Source organism: Neolamprologus multifasciatus, chromosome 2 (assembly GCF_963576455.1).
Source record: "Neolamprologus multifasciatus chromosome 2, fNeoMul1.2, whole genome shotgun sequence".
NCBI lineage: Eukaryota > Metazoa > Chordata > Actinopteri > Cichliformes > Cichlidae > Neolamprologus > Neolamprologus multifasciatus.
In genome coordinates this window covers 20,663,768-20,681,370 of record NC_140440.1, presented here as the reverse complement: position 1 = coordinate 20,681,370, position 17,603 = coordinate 20,663,768, and the positions used below count along the sequence as shown (strand labels likewise).

General features: G+C 39.9%; 1 protein-coding gene across 2 annotated transcripts in view; it reads left to right on the top strand.

Annotated features, from left to right (window-relative positions):
- Window positions 1-17,603, top strand: part of tenm1 (teneurin transmembrane protein 1) — a 210,987-nt gene that overhangs the window by 66,993 nt on the left and 126,391 nt on the right. For both annotated transcript variants that reach the window (XM_085134297.1, XM_085134305.1), the window contains exons 4-5: window positions 1,720-1,963; window positions 9,171-9,409. In XM_085134297.1, the coding sequence (XP_084990423.1) occupies window positions 1,720-1,963; window positions 9,171-9,409 (483 nt within the window). The remainder of the gene's footprint in view (window positions 1-1,719; window positions 1,964-9,170; window positions 9,410-17,603) is intronic.

The following is a 17,603-nucleotide window of genomic DNA, read 5'->3' as shown; positions in this document are numbered from 1 at the left end:
TTGCGTGAGAAACGGCACTTCGTGAAAATCAAGAGCAAATTTTATTATTCAGAAACACATGCTAACTATTACATGCTCTGCATTTGTGCTGTGACAGTTCAGGCATTTTGGGAGATCAATAACCAGCAATGTGTCACAGATGATGAAAAACCTGTCACGTCTTCAAAGAGCGATTCGACAGCACTCACACACTTATTATGGCGATATTTTTGTCAGATATGTATATATATCTGACAAAAACATGTGCATGCCCACATCCAAACAGTGGTTGCTACTACAAATAAAAATCTTGAAAAATGCCGTTAGAGCTGGACAGATGGCACTGTGGCAATATTTTAAGGAAATGATTACAGGAGCTGTTTTTGTCTCGCCATTATCATTGTTACATTTCTGCCGCGACGTACATATATCTTATAAATATGAAACTTTCAAACGTACGAGTAATAATGTGATGTTTCAGTGGATATGACATAGCTTACTGGCTCACATATCTGCACAGAAGGCAGCAGTAATTTTGAGGAGATCAAAACACCAACGTGATATCGGTGCCTGTGCACACATTTTTCTTATTCTGAAAATATTAACAATAAACCATTGCTCTATGTAACGCTGTGAGATGTTTTTCAGGTGGAACGGTAACAGAGCTGCATATTTCCGGAAACATGCCGGTGATAGAAAGCACAAAAAAAAAGATTAATATTTTACTTTTCTCAGTGTTCATCTGCCAAGAGTCAATAAAATGTATTTTGCGGTATTATCTGTGTAATACTTACACTTATAAGGGAGGGCTGAGGTAATCTCCCAGGTGGACTACACTTCCAGATACTAAATTATTGCTGACATTTTGGCAGCAAATACAATTGAGGTCCGAGAATTCTGGCGGGCAAACTCTTTACCCTCTGGTTTGAGGCTAATGTTACATTCATTGTCAATACAGCTGGACAGAGTCGGTCTTTTGGGACGGAGGATTTGCCTCGTTCGTGGAACCATGCTGCAACCGTATGGCACGAGCTGTCCCCCCTAAACAGTGCTAGTTGTCGTCCCAGCTGATACACATTCATGAATTCACGCAGCCTGTTACACACGCATGGGCGCATACATGTATGGAAATGCATGCAAAGCAGCTTTATCTGAAGCCATACCCATACGTTAAGCTGACATGTGCATGCGCATTGCATTTAATAAAACTGTAATTAGCCTGCTCAGTTATAGAAGACAGGCAGGAATGTGAAAGAAAGCAGCAGGGAGGAAGAGATGGGGAGAGGGAGAGTTATAGTGAAAGAGAATGATAAATGATGGATTGAGAGCGCTCTCCCTAGACCCCGGGGTTAGCAGTGTGAGGGAGTTACAGCTGGCTAGCTCATTCCGTCCAGCCGCAGATCTCATAATAAACATCACATGGGTAGTTTGGGCTGGCGGGTGCAGATTAAGCCGGAGCTGTTAGCTCTTTAAAGACTGCTCAATGTTGCAGCCAGCCAAGAACCTATTTATAGGGCAGCTGGAAGTGTATCAAAGCAGGTAGGCAGGAAGGCGCAGGACAGAGATGGTTTTCAAGCTGATTTATGGCTCTCAATCAGTGTAATAACAATAAACTGTCAGCTAACACGCCACTTTTATTTGTAATTTATGGTACTGTGCTCCTAATAAACCTCTGTTTATTTCTCCCCTGTCCATCCCTCCCCCTCGTCCCGGGCCTTCTGTTGTGTCTATCCTACGCAGAGCTTCCCAGCAGTCCGGGCGGCCAGTTCACGTTCCGTCCGCTGCCCCCACCTCCGCCGCCGCCCCACTCCTGCACTTGCGCCCGCCCGGCACCTTACACTCAAGTCAGCCTACAGAGGAAGACCATGCCAACTCGGTGCCAAGCCAGCCAGGGCAGCCAGGGGGCAGACACCAGCTCGAGCGCAGACCAGGCCCAGCTTCACAACAGCTGGGTGCTCAACAGCAACATCCCCCTAGAGACCAGGTAAGGGAATGCTTTTGTTTTTGGAGTTATTTTTAGCACGGGCAAACACAGGGCTGCGCTCCAAAAAGCTTTCAGTCCAGACTGGATGTCATTTTGTAATGAAATTCTTCAAGTGAAAATATCTTCAAGGCAAACCGCCCTCCCTCAGCATAATGTCACTTGATTAAAGACATTTCTTTAATCTCACAAATGAGGTTCATTAGATTAAAGAAAATTCTTTCATCAGGACTGTGACTTGGCAGACTTTCACAAAATTTCTTCGAAAAAAATCAGAGTATAATGATTAAGAATGAATGCTGGACTAAAGGATTTGTTAGGATGGGCATGTTTTGCACATGTTTGGAGGAATAAGTGGAACACCACGCAGGCCTCTGGGGTATTATTAAAGGATTTCCATCAAAGTAATCATGAAGCTCGTTTTTTTTCTGGTTATTTGGAATTTTTTTTGTTCTCCTACCACACACACCACCGCATTTACTAGGGGACCTGCATTTGTGTAAAAACAATCCAAAATGAAAGCAGAAATCCTCTTTTCAGGAACACATTGTAATTTCACTTTCAGCTTTAGTACCCCGAGAAATTTTTTTTCTGCCAAAATGCTCGGAGACAAGCCACTGGAAGTTGGTCCCATCAAACAGAATTAAGCATACGCTTACCGCATAGGTATTAATTGATCAGAGAATTATTTAGGAGATCCTCATTTGTGCGGCTGCTTTCGAGAAGAAGGAGAAGCAAGGTGGAAAAGAATATGTTTGCATGTGTAATGAGTGGCTGGGCATGGGATTCTGGTATATTATGCGCGAGGATGAGATTGGCAGGCTGCCACACCAGAAGAAGGGATTTTAATAAGTTATGCATTAGGCCATAATTAGATCTTACCTCATTTAAAGGGAAGGAAGAATAAAATTAGATTCAGTGACAATTTAAATTAATCATTGGCTAGCTAGACATGAGTATCAATGTAAAGGCTTGTCAGGAGTGCATTGTAATTACATTACTTATCGGTGAGCATGTGAGCGCGCGTTAAATGAAAACTCACCACAAACAAAAAAATTCGGATTGTTCAAACAATATTTGATGAGCTCAAAGAACTTTTCTCCCAAAGTGAGATGTGATTATAAAAACACAATTATTGGATGGTGACTTTTTTCTTTTTTTTTTGTAAGAATACATTTTGAGCGTTTGGGACTTTCTAGTCAAATATGTTTTATTTGATAGTGCGCTATTAGTTCTGAACCATAGAATGTAATCATATTCATAGTCAATAGAATAGCGTCCCTGCGTAACATAATTCAGATAATATTGGCTCTTTTCTATCTAGTTTTTGAAGAGAGAGCCCACAAAAAAAGATCCAACTCTTCACTGCTTAACTGTTTTGAGTTTGGATTTAATATTCAAGCGCCCTCTCTCCTCTCTCACATTCTCAGATACACTGCTAATCTAATGATTTCATATTTCTGCTTTTACCCTGGCAGCGCTATCGGCTCGATCTCCAGATTAAAGATTAATCAAGTATTTACAAACTTGACACGGGGGCTTATGCTGACAGAATTCTAAGTGATGCTGTGACCTTAATAAAAATGGCAAAACATGGATAACATCTCTTGTTGTCAAGTGTGCTTCCATTTTCCTCGACTTGTGCACTTGATGAATCAGTATTCAAATGTATTGACATTGCGTCAGCTGAGATTAAGATTGTTTGAAGTGTGCATAGATTTTCCTTTTCAGCTGCGCATCCGTTATGTTTCTGGAGAGGCCAGCTTGTGTAAGTGGAGGCTTGCGGGTATGGATATTCAATCTATCTGACTGGCTCTCGCTGTGGGTGTGTTAAGGGGTACAAATGTTGGGACTGTAATAAATTGACTTGTGCCCCGCCTTCTCTCCTTCCTCTTATTGATAGGACGTGCGTGTACGTAAGTCACACGCTGTGGGTGTGCACCAACACTGTGAAATCAGCTTCTGCATCGCACACCGCACATTGCCATGCACCTGTGAAAAAAGTCCTCCACCTACACACGCAGACACACACACAAAGACACACACTTATCCAGGTAGAGACAGCCCCTGGGCCTAGACTCCGACCTCCTGGAGAGCGGGAACTCTCATTTTCTTCCTGTCTCGGGGGAAATCTGCCCTCTGATATGAATTCAGAGCTTCCTGGGCGTCGCCCCTAGATATTGTCTGAGAAGATCAAAGGCGGAGGAGCCAGGAAGAACAGTGAAGCATTTTAAAAGCACTGAACAAGAAGAATAGAGTTCCACTTGCGTTGACAAATGCAATTTCTTCAGCCGGATTCTGATCCCTTTCGCTCTAATCCACCTTCGGCGGAGCAATAAAAGTGCTGCGGTCTTCTCGACCTGTGCATTGGCCTCGAAAGTGTGAAAATGCTGTATTTGACATCTTTTTTGTGCATGTTTGTCTTGCGCGCCATTCTTCGAGTCGAGCTATGTGTCTCTCTCTATTTGTGTGGCTGTGTGTTTCTCGGGTTTATCTCTGGCCTTTCAGAGTTGAACTGCCATTGACCCGTAGGTGTGTAGCTGCTCTGTGCACAGTCTCCTGTGTCCTCAATCTAGCTCACAGCCTTCAGCAGATGCTGGATGAGAAAGGAAAGGAGGCAGACAGTGAAGGATGGATGTCATCTGTCAGGCACTGGGCCGCGTTAGAGACACACAGAGAGAGAAACACAAAACAGGCATGGGTTTAAGATGACTGAGGCAATGATTCATCACATGCAGCACAAAAACCATAAATAACATAAGTTTACTGACAATATAATTATAAAAACAATATATAAATAACATTTATTGACATGTGTTTGTGTGACACGTGTTTCGTATTTAATAGTTATCCCGCTGTTTTTCCCATGTTGGTGAGGATTAACTTTGCAACTGACCAATCACTTGTTGTGATGTCATAGCTTTGCAATGTGGAGGAAAAAAACAATATGTAAAACTGTCTTCTGGAATATGGTAGTTTAAGTATTTTTAATTAAGTATTTTCTTTATGTAGTTATACAATTATACAAGTTATACAAGTAATAAATATATTATCACGTTAGGTTTACAAATTTGGCTTTCTCTTGATAGTTGAGCCATATTCCTGGCTAATTCTATTAAATACTTAGCTAATTAGCTACAAATTTAGCATTACCCATATTCTTTGCTAATGCTAACGGCTCAGTTAGCATTAGCAAAGAATAGGGCTAAACTATTAAGACACAGCACACATTTTCCATAAAATTGGATGTTTGGACTGAACATTATTAGTTATTTACAGACTATTTTGGTATGTATATGTAATATACATACACAAATATATGTATATGTAATAAACAAATTTCCCACATTTGGGACTAATAAAGGTTATCTGTTATCTTATATCGATAGATACCTGAGGGTTGTAAATATACTCATCTAAAGCAGTAGAATATCATATTAGTTATTTACATATAATAAAATGTACATCAGAAGCAATGATCCAAGGAGTAATACGTGGAATTAGGCAATAAATCAATAACAGGAGAATACAAACATTAATTGAACTTGGAAAAAAATGCAATCTAAGGCCAATGTAAGTCCAAGAGAAAAATCCATTAGAAATCTTGCACTGGGGCTCCACTTGTCCTTTTTCTTGACTGCTTTGATGCTGCAACAGCTGTGGCCACAGACTTGACGTTTGGCCGGTAGTATGTCCTCCCATCTGCCCCTTTGTTATGAACACAATATCTATTGGAGGTACTCAAGAATTTTTTTGAGTCTGGTACAAATGCTCACCAAGTACTCAAGGCTGAACTGACTGTGTTTTGAGAGATCGAAAGTCAAGGTCACCATCAACTCACATCCAGCGTGAATGCGAACACCTGGAAGACATATGTTGTTCTCCTGTTTTACTTTTCAATAAAGCTTATAGTTCTCAGTTGAAATTCAAAGTCCTTCATGGAGAAGTCCACTGTCGCCCCAGCTTTCTTGTTTTTAAGTAAAATGCGCCTGCAGGGCAGGATAACAGTTAAATGGATAAAGGAGATGGATGTAGTTTAGCCATGTGTGAGGACAGCGCTAGAGTCTGGAGTCCAGCGATGTTGTCAGTCTGCTGTCTGGCACCACTTTAATGGCCTGTCTTGTGAGGTCCCTTTAGAGACTGGTGTCCTGCCGGCAGCCTGTGACCTCGCACCTTTTACTGCATGGACAGAATAACACTCTAACACAGAATAACTGCACATATCCCCCAACATATCGCACCAACAGCCAATATTAACCCCTAGAGAGCACACAGTAATCTGGAGCAATAATGCTGTCTGTGAATTGCTGGAGCTCAGAGATATTTTCTTGTTGTTTTCTTTGTTTGCTTGGAAAAACACACACACACAGTGCAGAGAATAAGACAATGACTCATACGCTGGTTTCTCTTTCTGATGCTGTCTCATAGCCATCCTTTGTTTCCCACCACCAGCAGTCTTTATTCATTTTTTTTGATGGGATCCGGTACGGCCAGATCAAGCTGGAATCGCTTATAATTGCTTTACCCAGATCTACTTTTCCACGTTGCATAATTTCCATTCCCTGCTTCTCATCTGACACCATCCAACCTTCGCCCCCCATTATCCAAACACAATATAGATGAAATGCTACTTAGATTAATTGCCCCGCAGCTTAGTTTCCTATCGTCAGTGGCAATCTAACACACTCTTTTTCATAATGAGAATAAACCTCATCGTCATTTAACGAATACAGCCGTATAACGAATACAGCCATATAACTTAAGTAGTCGCTTTGATGACTCAAAAAAGGAATAGGTAAGTCATTGATCCTTGGCTGCCAGGGCTGTTTCATTCTCTTTCATATCAGTGCTGCTCTGCATTACAGTAGTGGCTCATAATGTTGCACCAGAGAGAGATACTTGGTCATATATGCCCTTTTTCAGCCTGTCAGCCTATACTTTATCTATAATGTGCTACAGGTGTATTACATAGCTGTTTCTTGCATGCAGTACATCCCAATATTGTCCGTTGTCTGATTGTTATGATGCAGTAACTTTGAATAATGTATGTGGTATACATTTGCAACAAAAATTGCCTGCTTTCCAGAACACATTATAAATTACAAGTAGAATCCTAGCGCTTAGGGACTTCCTCAGACTACTCTTCTTCCTTGGATTTGGTTCCTGTATTAATTTTTGATGATGCTTTTCTTGGAAGTTTAACAGATTGCTTAAATTACAGGCACACAAATGGAGGCAAAAACGTAAGATATTAACAGTTTAGCTGAATTTCTTTTGCACAGCACTAAGTGCTTATTCTGGACAGGTTCAAAAAAGGACTGAGGAGTGTTCATGCATTGGCAAAGTGGAACAGTCTGTCCTCTCTGTGATATGTGAAACCCGAGTCTGTATTCATCATTCAAAAAATAGTGGGAGAGGGGTTTTCTTCTAAAGTCCCCCACCTTGGGGGCTCTTTAAATGAGCTTCAGTCAGGCGTGCATCAGCGTGAGACTGAAATCCACCGAGTACAGATTTGCATGAATAGAATCAGAATATGATACTAGATACCTGAGAAAATGATGTCTGCGCTGTGCTAATTGGTGAAGCGTTGAAGCACTGTCCTAGATAGGCCTGCATGGTTACTGTGATTGTTTCCAGCTGTGTACTGTAATCTGCTTTAGAAAAGCACCAACAGTGGTCCCAGAGGTAGGAGTTACTTTGCAGAGCACCGAATGCAGAACAGCTCCTCGCTTGTAAGATTAGGGCAGCAATTAATAGGCCGCTTGCTTAACCTGTCGCCTTGAAGAGCAACGGTCCAGTCATAGCTTAACCGTAGCTCTGCTTAACAGAACTTTCAAGCTTTCTCCACTTGAATAGGTGATGTGTGAGGTACTGTAATTGGGGTGAAAAATACAGTATTTAAAAGCTACATGTTATAATAGTTTCATTCAGAATGTGTCTTAAAGTTTCAACTGAGAAAAATCCAGATTTTCTTTTCTTTTACTATCAGTATGCTGTAGATATCTGGCTTTACCCCATTCAAAACAGGCTGTTTGAGTTTCTGTAGCTTTAAATGCACTGCACTCTTCATTCAATGGCAGAGAGGAGCAGCAGAGCGTATATAGGTGTCCACATGACAGATCAGCAAGTCTTGTTTCAAATTATACAAGATCAGGATTTTAACAGGGGACTGGCAATGGTTTGGAAGTGACTGCTGGGTAACATCTAGGCTTAGCTTCTTCCGTCATCTGATAACAGAAAAATATATAACTGAAAAAAGCCTTACTGGAAAACTAGCTTTATTAATAGATTATATTTGAAATCAGAGGGTGGGAGAAATGCAAAGAGATGGATGGTCTGAAATGAGCCTGTAGCTAGCACAAAAAGATAATTACAGTTTGTGTAAATACAGTTTTCAGATTGGTATTACATGGTAATGTCAGCCATATTAGACACAACATGTAAATGGTAAATGGCCTGTATTTGTATAGCGCTTTACTTAGTCCCTAAGGACCCCAAAGCGCTTTACGCTACATTCAGTCATTCACCCATTCACACACTGGTGATGGCAAGCTACATTGTAGCCACAGCTGCCCTGGGGCGCACTGACAGAGGCGAGCTCTAAACATGTATGTTTGTTTGATGTTGTTGGATGTTGTCATTGTAAATAAAAAGAAATGATGATCCTTTAGTTCTGTATGTAAGAATCCATCCTGGCTTCTTAATCTGGCTCAGCTATTTGCGATAAAATAAATGGTCATTTGGTTTCACTAGTTTTGGCATTTTGTGTCATTTTCAGTAATTATCAAATTGTTGTACTTTATCAAATGCAAAAAACAAAATCCTCTGATAAAAAAGATCCCAAAAACCAAACTTGTCAAAAAAACTTTTTTTTAACAAGTAAAATATTCTGGTTTTGAACCAACTGCCAGAGCCAATGTTAGCTTAATTAGCTGGCTACAGTTGATTAAAATGAGTAATAGCTGTCAGGTCAACTGCCATAATTAGCAATTCCTGGCGAAAAATAAAAAGCATGATTTGTTTGCTTCTGGCTGGATCCTAAAAGCCATTTTTCCATGAAAAAAAAAAATAGAATTTAGAGTAGTAATGTCCCGCTGTTATAACTGAAAATTGCACATGAGACCGCGAGAAAGCATAGCAACAGTAACTGAGGAAGGTAACGGTAAACGGCATTTTGCAATAACACCTTTTATGTATGTTTCTCCTGCAGACACTTCCTGTTCAAGCAGGGGTCTGGTTCGTCAGCTCTGCTGTCAGGGGCGGGGCAGGGATACCCCCTGACCTCTGGGACCGTGTACTCCCCTCCACCTCGGCCTCTGCCGCGCAGCAGCGTGACCAGACCACTGTTTACCTTCAACAAGCCTCACCGCTGCTGCAACTGGAAGTGCACAGCCTTGTCTGCGTCACTCCTCACTCTCACCCTGGCCCTGCTGCTCACTTACGTCATCGGTGAGTTGCCGTCACGCACCGAGCCCGTGTCATGAATGAGAAGCACGAGGAGTTTTGCCTTCATTTGTTTTGAGTTTAGTGGAAAATTTACATTTTCAAAAGGGATTGTTAGAGGAGTTGGAAAATTGTGGGACTTGCCAAGAGAGTGCCTAATTAATTCATAAAAGGAAGCAATAAAAATACAGAAGCAAACTGTAGCCTTCTAACAGGGAACCTTACGCATGCACAATGTTTCTGTATTCAAAGGCTAATATAAATATAGGAACTTAAATAAAAGGAAAGAAAAAAAGAAAGGGCGATCAATATGGGATCAAAGCAGGCCTGCTGAAATTTTTGCTCTTACTTTGAAGCAGTATTGCATTGTCTTCACTCCAAAGGATATTCTAAATTGTAAATTAGCTGTTCTGGACCAAAGCTCACAAAACTAATATTTGAGGAATCCACACATGCAGTGACTTATTTGATGTTTTTCACACAGTCTCTTTCCCACACTCACACATACACACAGCTACACAGAGTTGCACAACCTTATTAAACTTCTCCCTTGGTGATTTTATTATATTAATCAATCCAGGTTTGTCTAAGCTTAGCACCTAATTGCCTGCACCTTTTCTTCTTTTTTTTACTGTTTACATATTTGTTGATTTTTTTTCCCCTTTAATGATTGATTAATTTGATTTTTCATTCACTAAAAGCAAAGACTTCCTATTTAACACCCACATTTTATTTCAGATTAATCACAACTTTGTAAATGTCATTACTGCACTTTGTTTTGGTTATTTTTCATCCTTTTTGTTTTGTATAGTTTTCACTAATAAACCAAGATAACCTAAAATTAATAAGCTCAACACCAGCTGCAGAACTATTGCCTGCATTTAAGTACGCTGCACAAAGTACTAGTTCACAGATTTAACATATAAACTGTGCCTATATGTCCCGTCGAAACCATTAAGGTCTGCTCCTCAATCACTCCTGATCATCCTGCGGTTGAAGCTTATTTCAAAAGGAGCTTGTGTCTTTGATGCTGTTGCATCAAAACTCCCCAATGACCTCAGACATGAACATGAACTGTGACTGTTTTTAAGTCTAAGCTGAAGGCTTAGATAAGCTTTTCTGTCAAGCTTATGGAAACTGTTGATTGGTTGCTGTTGGACTGTTTCATGTAAACATTGTGAATGTGTCTAGCATACATTTTTTGGGAATCTGTTTATTCAGTTTTAGTTTTAGTGTAAAAGTGCAACTTTTTGGTTTTAAATGTGCTACAAAAATAACATTTACTTACTTACACATGAAATACTAAATACGGTGTACTATTATAGATTAAACTAGACAACAGCAAGAGTTAAGCTATAAGTAGCAATAAGCAACAACCTATTTGAAATAACTATTAATATAAAAGTTCTTACATTTTGTCTTCTTGCATTAAATTTTATATTTTAGTCTCATCTTAAATTAGTTAAATTACATAAATTGTATTATTGTTTAGCACCCAAAAACATGGCTGATTGCATTTCATCAAGTCTTCAGTTAGTTACGGAGGAAATAATGCGACTCTACTCTGCACTACCTTGTGAAAATTAATGTTTGCCAAATAAAAGTTCAACAGTAATTGCATCTGTGTGACGCTAAATGGAAATACGGGATCAGACTCAGTTCTGGAGAGGAATAAAAGTTGGAGAATTTAATAAATCAACTTATACGGGAAGATGTAAAAATAGTGAAGTTAATAATTGAATTGTATTGTCACCGCAGGGCGTTTATTGGTCATACCTTTAATTGTAACTGTTAAACTGCAGTTTTGTTAATTTTCCTAGTGCAAAGGATCTAAATGTTCTCATGAAAGCAGATCAAGTTCAGTTTTTATGACTGAAGCTATCTTTGCAGTAATTAGAGTCTTAAAAACTGGAAAGTTGTTGAGTAGGTCTGTGGTCTGGAAGATCATTAGCAGAGTTTGTCAAAGTCAAACACCAAATTTAATCATCGATCCCCTCCAATTGCTTCATCTCCCTGCTTAGCCTCAACCTTGGCCGGGCCCTCGACCGCAGCACATCGGCTCCCCTCCGCTGCCCCAAGTGCAGATATCCCAACCCTCCACCCAGCTAGTTCATTTCCCTCCTGTGGTGGTGCTCAAGGTCACGCTGGAGCAGGGCGGGGGGTTTGCATTAATCACACACACACACACACACACACACACACACACACACACACACACACACACACACACACACACACACACACACACACACACACACACAGATCACAGACAGACATCACACATACACAAGCGAATCCATGCAGATTAATCCCCAGGCTGAACCATGCTATTCCATTAATGTCCCAGCCCCAGTAATTAGTGCATTAGTGAGGAGTGTGAGTGATGACTCGGAGACGACATCACCTTTTAATTGGTGTCATGCTCCGCTCCTGTTTGGCAGTGATTGATCTCCGTGTTGACGTCACCATGGCAACCGCACCAAGACGTATGGGATGTAAGCACAGATGATATGTTAGCCTGTAAATCAAAGGCATTCAAATTGCAAGATTAAAGTGGTCATGGACTTAATGTCTTTGTCTAGGGGGAGAGGTTGAGACACAGGCCACAGGATGATTAGGTTCTCTCATTACATAATGATTCAGTAATTTTAATGAATTAATTAACAGCCACTGACAGGAAGAGGGGAAGAAAAAAAATGTCCCAGTGCACTTTCTCATCTTCATCGAAATACTCGCCGTGCTGACTTTTGCCCGTTTATTGATTTCAAATCACTTCTTCTCATTATCATAATATAATCCAGAATGAAATGAGTTCACTCTGCTTTGAAAATGTTTGTCTTTAGTTTAGCTTTTCACAATATGATCAGTGCCTGCCGTATCCAGTATCCAGTTATCAGACTTATATTATATCTATTTATTAGTTTTACATGTTGAACATGTTTTTCAGCCAAATTATTTTTACCTTTTTCACCCACTAAATGCAGAAACTATCTCTGACAGCCAACAGAAACAATGTGGATAATTGATGAGTCATTTAGGTGAATTGAAGTCAAGCGAGATGTCAAACATACTGACAGTCTTTGCTTTTCTTCCGGTTTTATGTAGGTTGACTTGAAAAACTAACATTTGCTTATTTTGCTTTATTTTTCCAATTCATTCCTTTACTTGTTTTGGCTCTTCAAACCTTTTGCGGATTAATAAGCAGGTAGATTCATGGATGCCCCACATACTTTTTCTTTTCCTTATTCTGCAATAGGTAAAATGTTGTGTGTATATCTTCTGCAGTTTTATTCCGCAGACACTGCTGATTATTTGCAGGATATGAACATGACATATTCCTTTACAGGCGTGCCAAGCTGGAGCCTAACATTTCAGAGCGTTGGAGATGGTTCCTCCCCTCGGTGGAAATCTTTTTAACGCAGCTGTCAGTTTTGGCTCAATCTTCGTCTTTTTTTCATGACTCTCGGCCAAACCTTACACTGCTTTCCACAGTGCTTCGGCGTGTAACTAAGCTTGTAACTAAGCTTGTAACTAAGCTTGTAACTAAGCTTGTAACTGATCCCGCGTGCTCTGTGAGGACGTGGAGTGGACGAGCGGTTTAGCGGTCAGCGCCGTCCTGCCAGCGGTTTCTTAACAGCTGGGAAGCCGTTCCTAACACCCTTCGAAAACCATCGTCTTTATTGTCTCTAAAGCTCTGTGTGTAAGTTATGTGACTTTGTTTATTAATTTGAAGCAAAGTAACCCACCAAATAATGAAGCAATAATATTGTATTTCAAATTAAGAATTCCAATTAGCACAACAATAGGACGATGCATGATTGCGGAGATAATGCTGTGCCTAAGTGATTGCGGTGTGTGCCCCCTGTTGTGATTAGCTAAGGCAGCCATCCTCTCTTCCTTTACTGCCCTCTCTCCTCTCCTCCCATACCCCCTGGTGTTGCAGGGGCTGCGAATAGCTTTGTTAATTTGTTTATCCCCCAATGCGCCCCTCCCTCCCCAAGTCATAGCTTGTTATTAAGCACAACACGGCCATCAGATATGAGAGGCAGGCATTATGATAGTGAAAGGGGCATTTAAGGAGAGATAGAGGACAGATTAAGATTGCATCTGTAATCTTGAAGAATATTGCTACTGACAACACTACCCGTAACTCATTTTTCTATTTTGAGCCTCATTTAAGCATGCGTTAAAAAAGAAGAAGAAGAAGAAAAAAAACTACTTACCATTGCTTTATCATGCTGTCAGAAAAAGCTAATTAGAGTATTTTCTGCATTAATGAATGTCTTGCTGTTTTAAATGGTTACAATCCTCAGTTGCTCAATCAAATATGAGAGAGGGTGGGATGTTTCACTTGTGAATGATAATCATCTCTATGGCAACAGGGAGAAGCTTCTGATTCAGGTGAAATGAGCAAGTCAGCAGCACCCTGCAATCAAATAATCACCTTCAAATCACATTTGGTCCCACAGACACACACACACACACGCATGCATGCACAAAGACACAGCATGCACTTTCAGCTATGATCGTCTTTGTGGTTCTGCTGTACAGTATGTGTTGCTTTGGGGGGGCTTTTGGTTCCATAAAGAGCCAAATGACTTGTTAGTGGCTTTAAGTTTATTACATTCATGTCTTTTTTTCCTTTGCACAAATCTACTTTCACAGTTTGATGGCAAATCCAAGCATCTGCCCTTAAACGTTGCATATTAATCAGAGAGGTCAAACACAGTGCAGTTTCCAACTGTGCTTAAAAGAAAAAACATGTGTTTATTAGAGCTAATGATTATTTCCATTAAGATAAAGCCACAGATTATTGTCTTAATTTGATTTTCCAGAGCCTAGGGTGATGCCTTTCAGTGAATGGCTTCTTCTAAATCTCCAAATATATTCTGCTCAAAGGAATAAAAGGCAAAGTAGCACACCAGTCTCAGAGGCTGGAACAAGCAAATGTTTGGCAGCTGTGCTTGAAAAATTCTCATGATTAATCAGTTCTCCGTTGTCAGCTCCAATGTTTATGTACACGGTGCTGAAATTGTTTTTCACTTCAGTTAAAGTTGACAACAAAATGAACTGATAACGTTTTTTTTTTATTTGTAAAGATGAATGAAATTCATGTTTTGGTTTCGTATTCCTAAATGTGATAAATTGGTGATTTAAATCATTTTTCTGTTGCACAAAACAAGCAATTTCACACTCTAGACACTCTGATAAATCAATTGCTATCAGAAAATCAACAGATACATTTATAATTTTTTTTAAAAAGTATCTTAATTTTATGTATAATATAACACATGGTATGTTTGACAGCTTCAAACTGAGGCAGGGATTTTAGGTTCTTCACTCTCAATGTGGATTTCTCCTCTAAATGTCCTAGCAGGCCTGTCTGTCTCAAAGCTCCGAGCTGATTACAGCTTATCATAAATGAAGTGCTTGTTCTAGTCTATGTTGTTGACCTCCCTGGCTTCCAAGTTGGGCAACTGCAAATGTGATTTGAGGAGAACATTATGCAACAAAAACAGTGGAGGAAATTGACTTGATGTACAGTCCTGTGCAAAAGTCTCAAGCCACTCCTCATTTCTTTACCTGCCCATTTTCAATGGCAATGTTGTTTTTTTGGTTTTTGTTATGCTTTGCGAACACTGACCCACGAATCATTAAAGCATAAAAAACTAAATCAAGGGATGAACCACTGCTGTGTCTACATTTAACAGACAGACAGACTTTGTTAGGAGCAGACTGACATAAAATCCCATTTTTTCCCCCAGGATAACACATTGGTGCAGGCATAAAACAATTTTTTTGCACCAACAAGTTGATTCCCAGTGAGCTATTAGATGAAAACTTTGGCATGGTGTGCAGTGCGTCCTTAAAAAACTGAGGAAACCGGACAAGTGGAGGACAAAAGACAACGTGGCAGACCTAAAGGGCTATCTTGAGCAAAGGAACAGTATGTGAAAGTCATGTCCTTAAGAAACAGGGGGGAAAAATCCAGCAAAGACCTGACAGAGGAGCTGAAAGATGCATCTGGCCCTTCAGTTGATCCATCTACTGTTCAGTGAAGCCACATCAGTAATGGTCTCAGTGGCAGGGTTGTTGTGAAGAAGCTGTTCTTGAGGAAGGGAAACAGCGAGAAAAGGCTGTTGTAGCCAAATTACACAAGAACTGGACTGAAAATCTGTGTCTGATGGAGTCATGAATCGAGATTTTACTTTATTTAGTTGTCAATTTGTATGGAAAAGGTCAGGAGAGAGGAACAGCAGCGAGTGTCTACAGCCATCTGTAAAACACAGTGGAGGCTGTGTCATTATTTGGGGCTGAATTTCAGTCAGTTGTGTTGAGGTTTGAGTTATGAACACAGAAACTACAGTCAGATGATCCATCACACAATGCCATCTGGTAATGGGAATGCTATCAGTGATGGATTGGCCTCCCCAGATCCCAGACCTCAACAGTATTAAAGCAGTGTGACAGAGAATGTAGCAAAATGCAGCTGACATCCAAAAAAGAGCTTTGAATATTATTCAGTAAGCCTCCATTTATCAATATTATCATTTTCTTGGCTGTTTCCTGTCAAAAACCTTTTAAAAACAGATAAAAGACACAAATCTGCATTCGTATTATTCTAATTCTTTGTTTATAGCAATTATCTCCAAATTGTAGATATATGCAGATCAGAGTTCATTAACTGAAATGAAATAAAAGCTAGAATTAGTCAAAAAAGTCTAATGTGTTGTCTGCTGCTGTTTTTATATACAATGCCTAAAAATGTAGCAGCTGATGTTACAATCAAGGCGAAATAATTTTTACTCTTTAAGCTGCTTCATCTGCTTTCACAGTGTGACAGAAGACGTTAGGGTATAGACACTGCAGCCGACTGCTGTCACGATTGCTGAGCTAATGTTAGCCAAACAAAGAGCATCTACTGGCTATGAATGAATTACAAATCATGTCTGAGATCATTAACCAATAATCTAATATCTAGCTTATCTAGGAAGACTAAGAAAAACCTTCATACAAAACAAACAAATCTCCATTACAGTTTCCACCCTATCTGATACAAGCCCCACACACCTACCAGTGGGGCTTGTTATATATTTTTTTAAAACACATAAATCCATATCGATGTTTAACCCCAGAAAAGTGAAACGTTTGACAAACACAGATTTGTTTGTATCAAAATGACTCATTTAGTACAAATGTTGTAACAGACATTTAAAAGAAGTGACTATTAATTATAAATCATTCATAATTTTTAATGAACATTCATCAGTTCTGTATTCCAGTAGCACATTGTGTTACGTGAAGTAATGTTTTTATAATTAGAAAACCAAAAAAATCCCAATTATGCAAAAAACTGTTGCACTGATTAAGGAAGCAATAAATTTGGTTATTTGAGTGTGTGTAGCAACAGCCTCTGTGGGTTTGATTATAGCCTGAAAATGGCCATAAAAAAGAAAACAACAGAAAAACAACAACAACTTTGTTTCGAAACTCGTCAGAATAATCGTTCTGTAAAAAAACGAGGGCTATGCCTTGTGGGAAAAATGCCATAAAAAACATTAGGTTGTAGGCTGCTACCTTCACAGAACAACACCAGCTGGTCTTAAAATGAATAAAAGAAATGTGAGCAAGAGGACAAGTACATAAGGGTCTGTAGTTTCAGAAGGGGTAACCGCACATAGGAGCTGGCAACTGCATTAAATGGCACCAGTCTCAAAATGACCAGTTAGGAGGCAACTCCAGCATGCTTACCTTTGAGGCAGAGATGTTGTACATGGGACTGACCACTGAATGGAAACTATTAGGATGGGTGAAAGAGAACCAGTGTTGGATATAAGAACGTAGAGGGAGGTGTTCAGATTAAAAAGAAGAACATTTGTAGGATCAAGTAAGATGTTGGAGGAGTGCTCATTAGGGTTGTTTGGGTGGTGCTAAGCGGGAGTGTTCTGGAAGATAACTGAGAAGTTGAACCAAGAAGGCTACCACTCTATTTTCCAACCCCGTGCCATGACCTGTGGACGTCTATCAGTCACAGCCAGTTCCCTCGTAAACAGGTCAATGACCTCTCAACCGCATCCCAACTACAAAAACATCAACCACAATTAATGCGTACACAGTAATAAACATGATGCAGAGTAGAAACGAACACAATCTCATTTGCCTTTAGAACCTGATTGATCCCGTCTCTGTGTAGGGAATA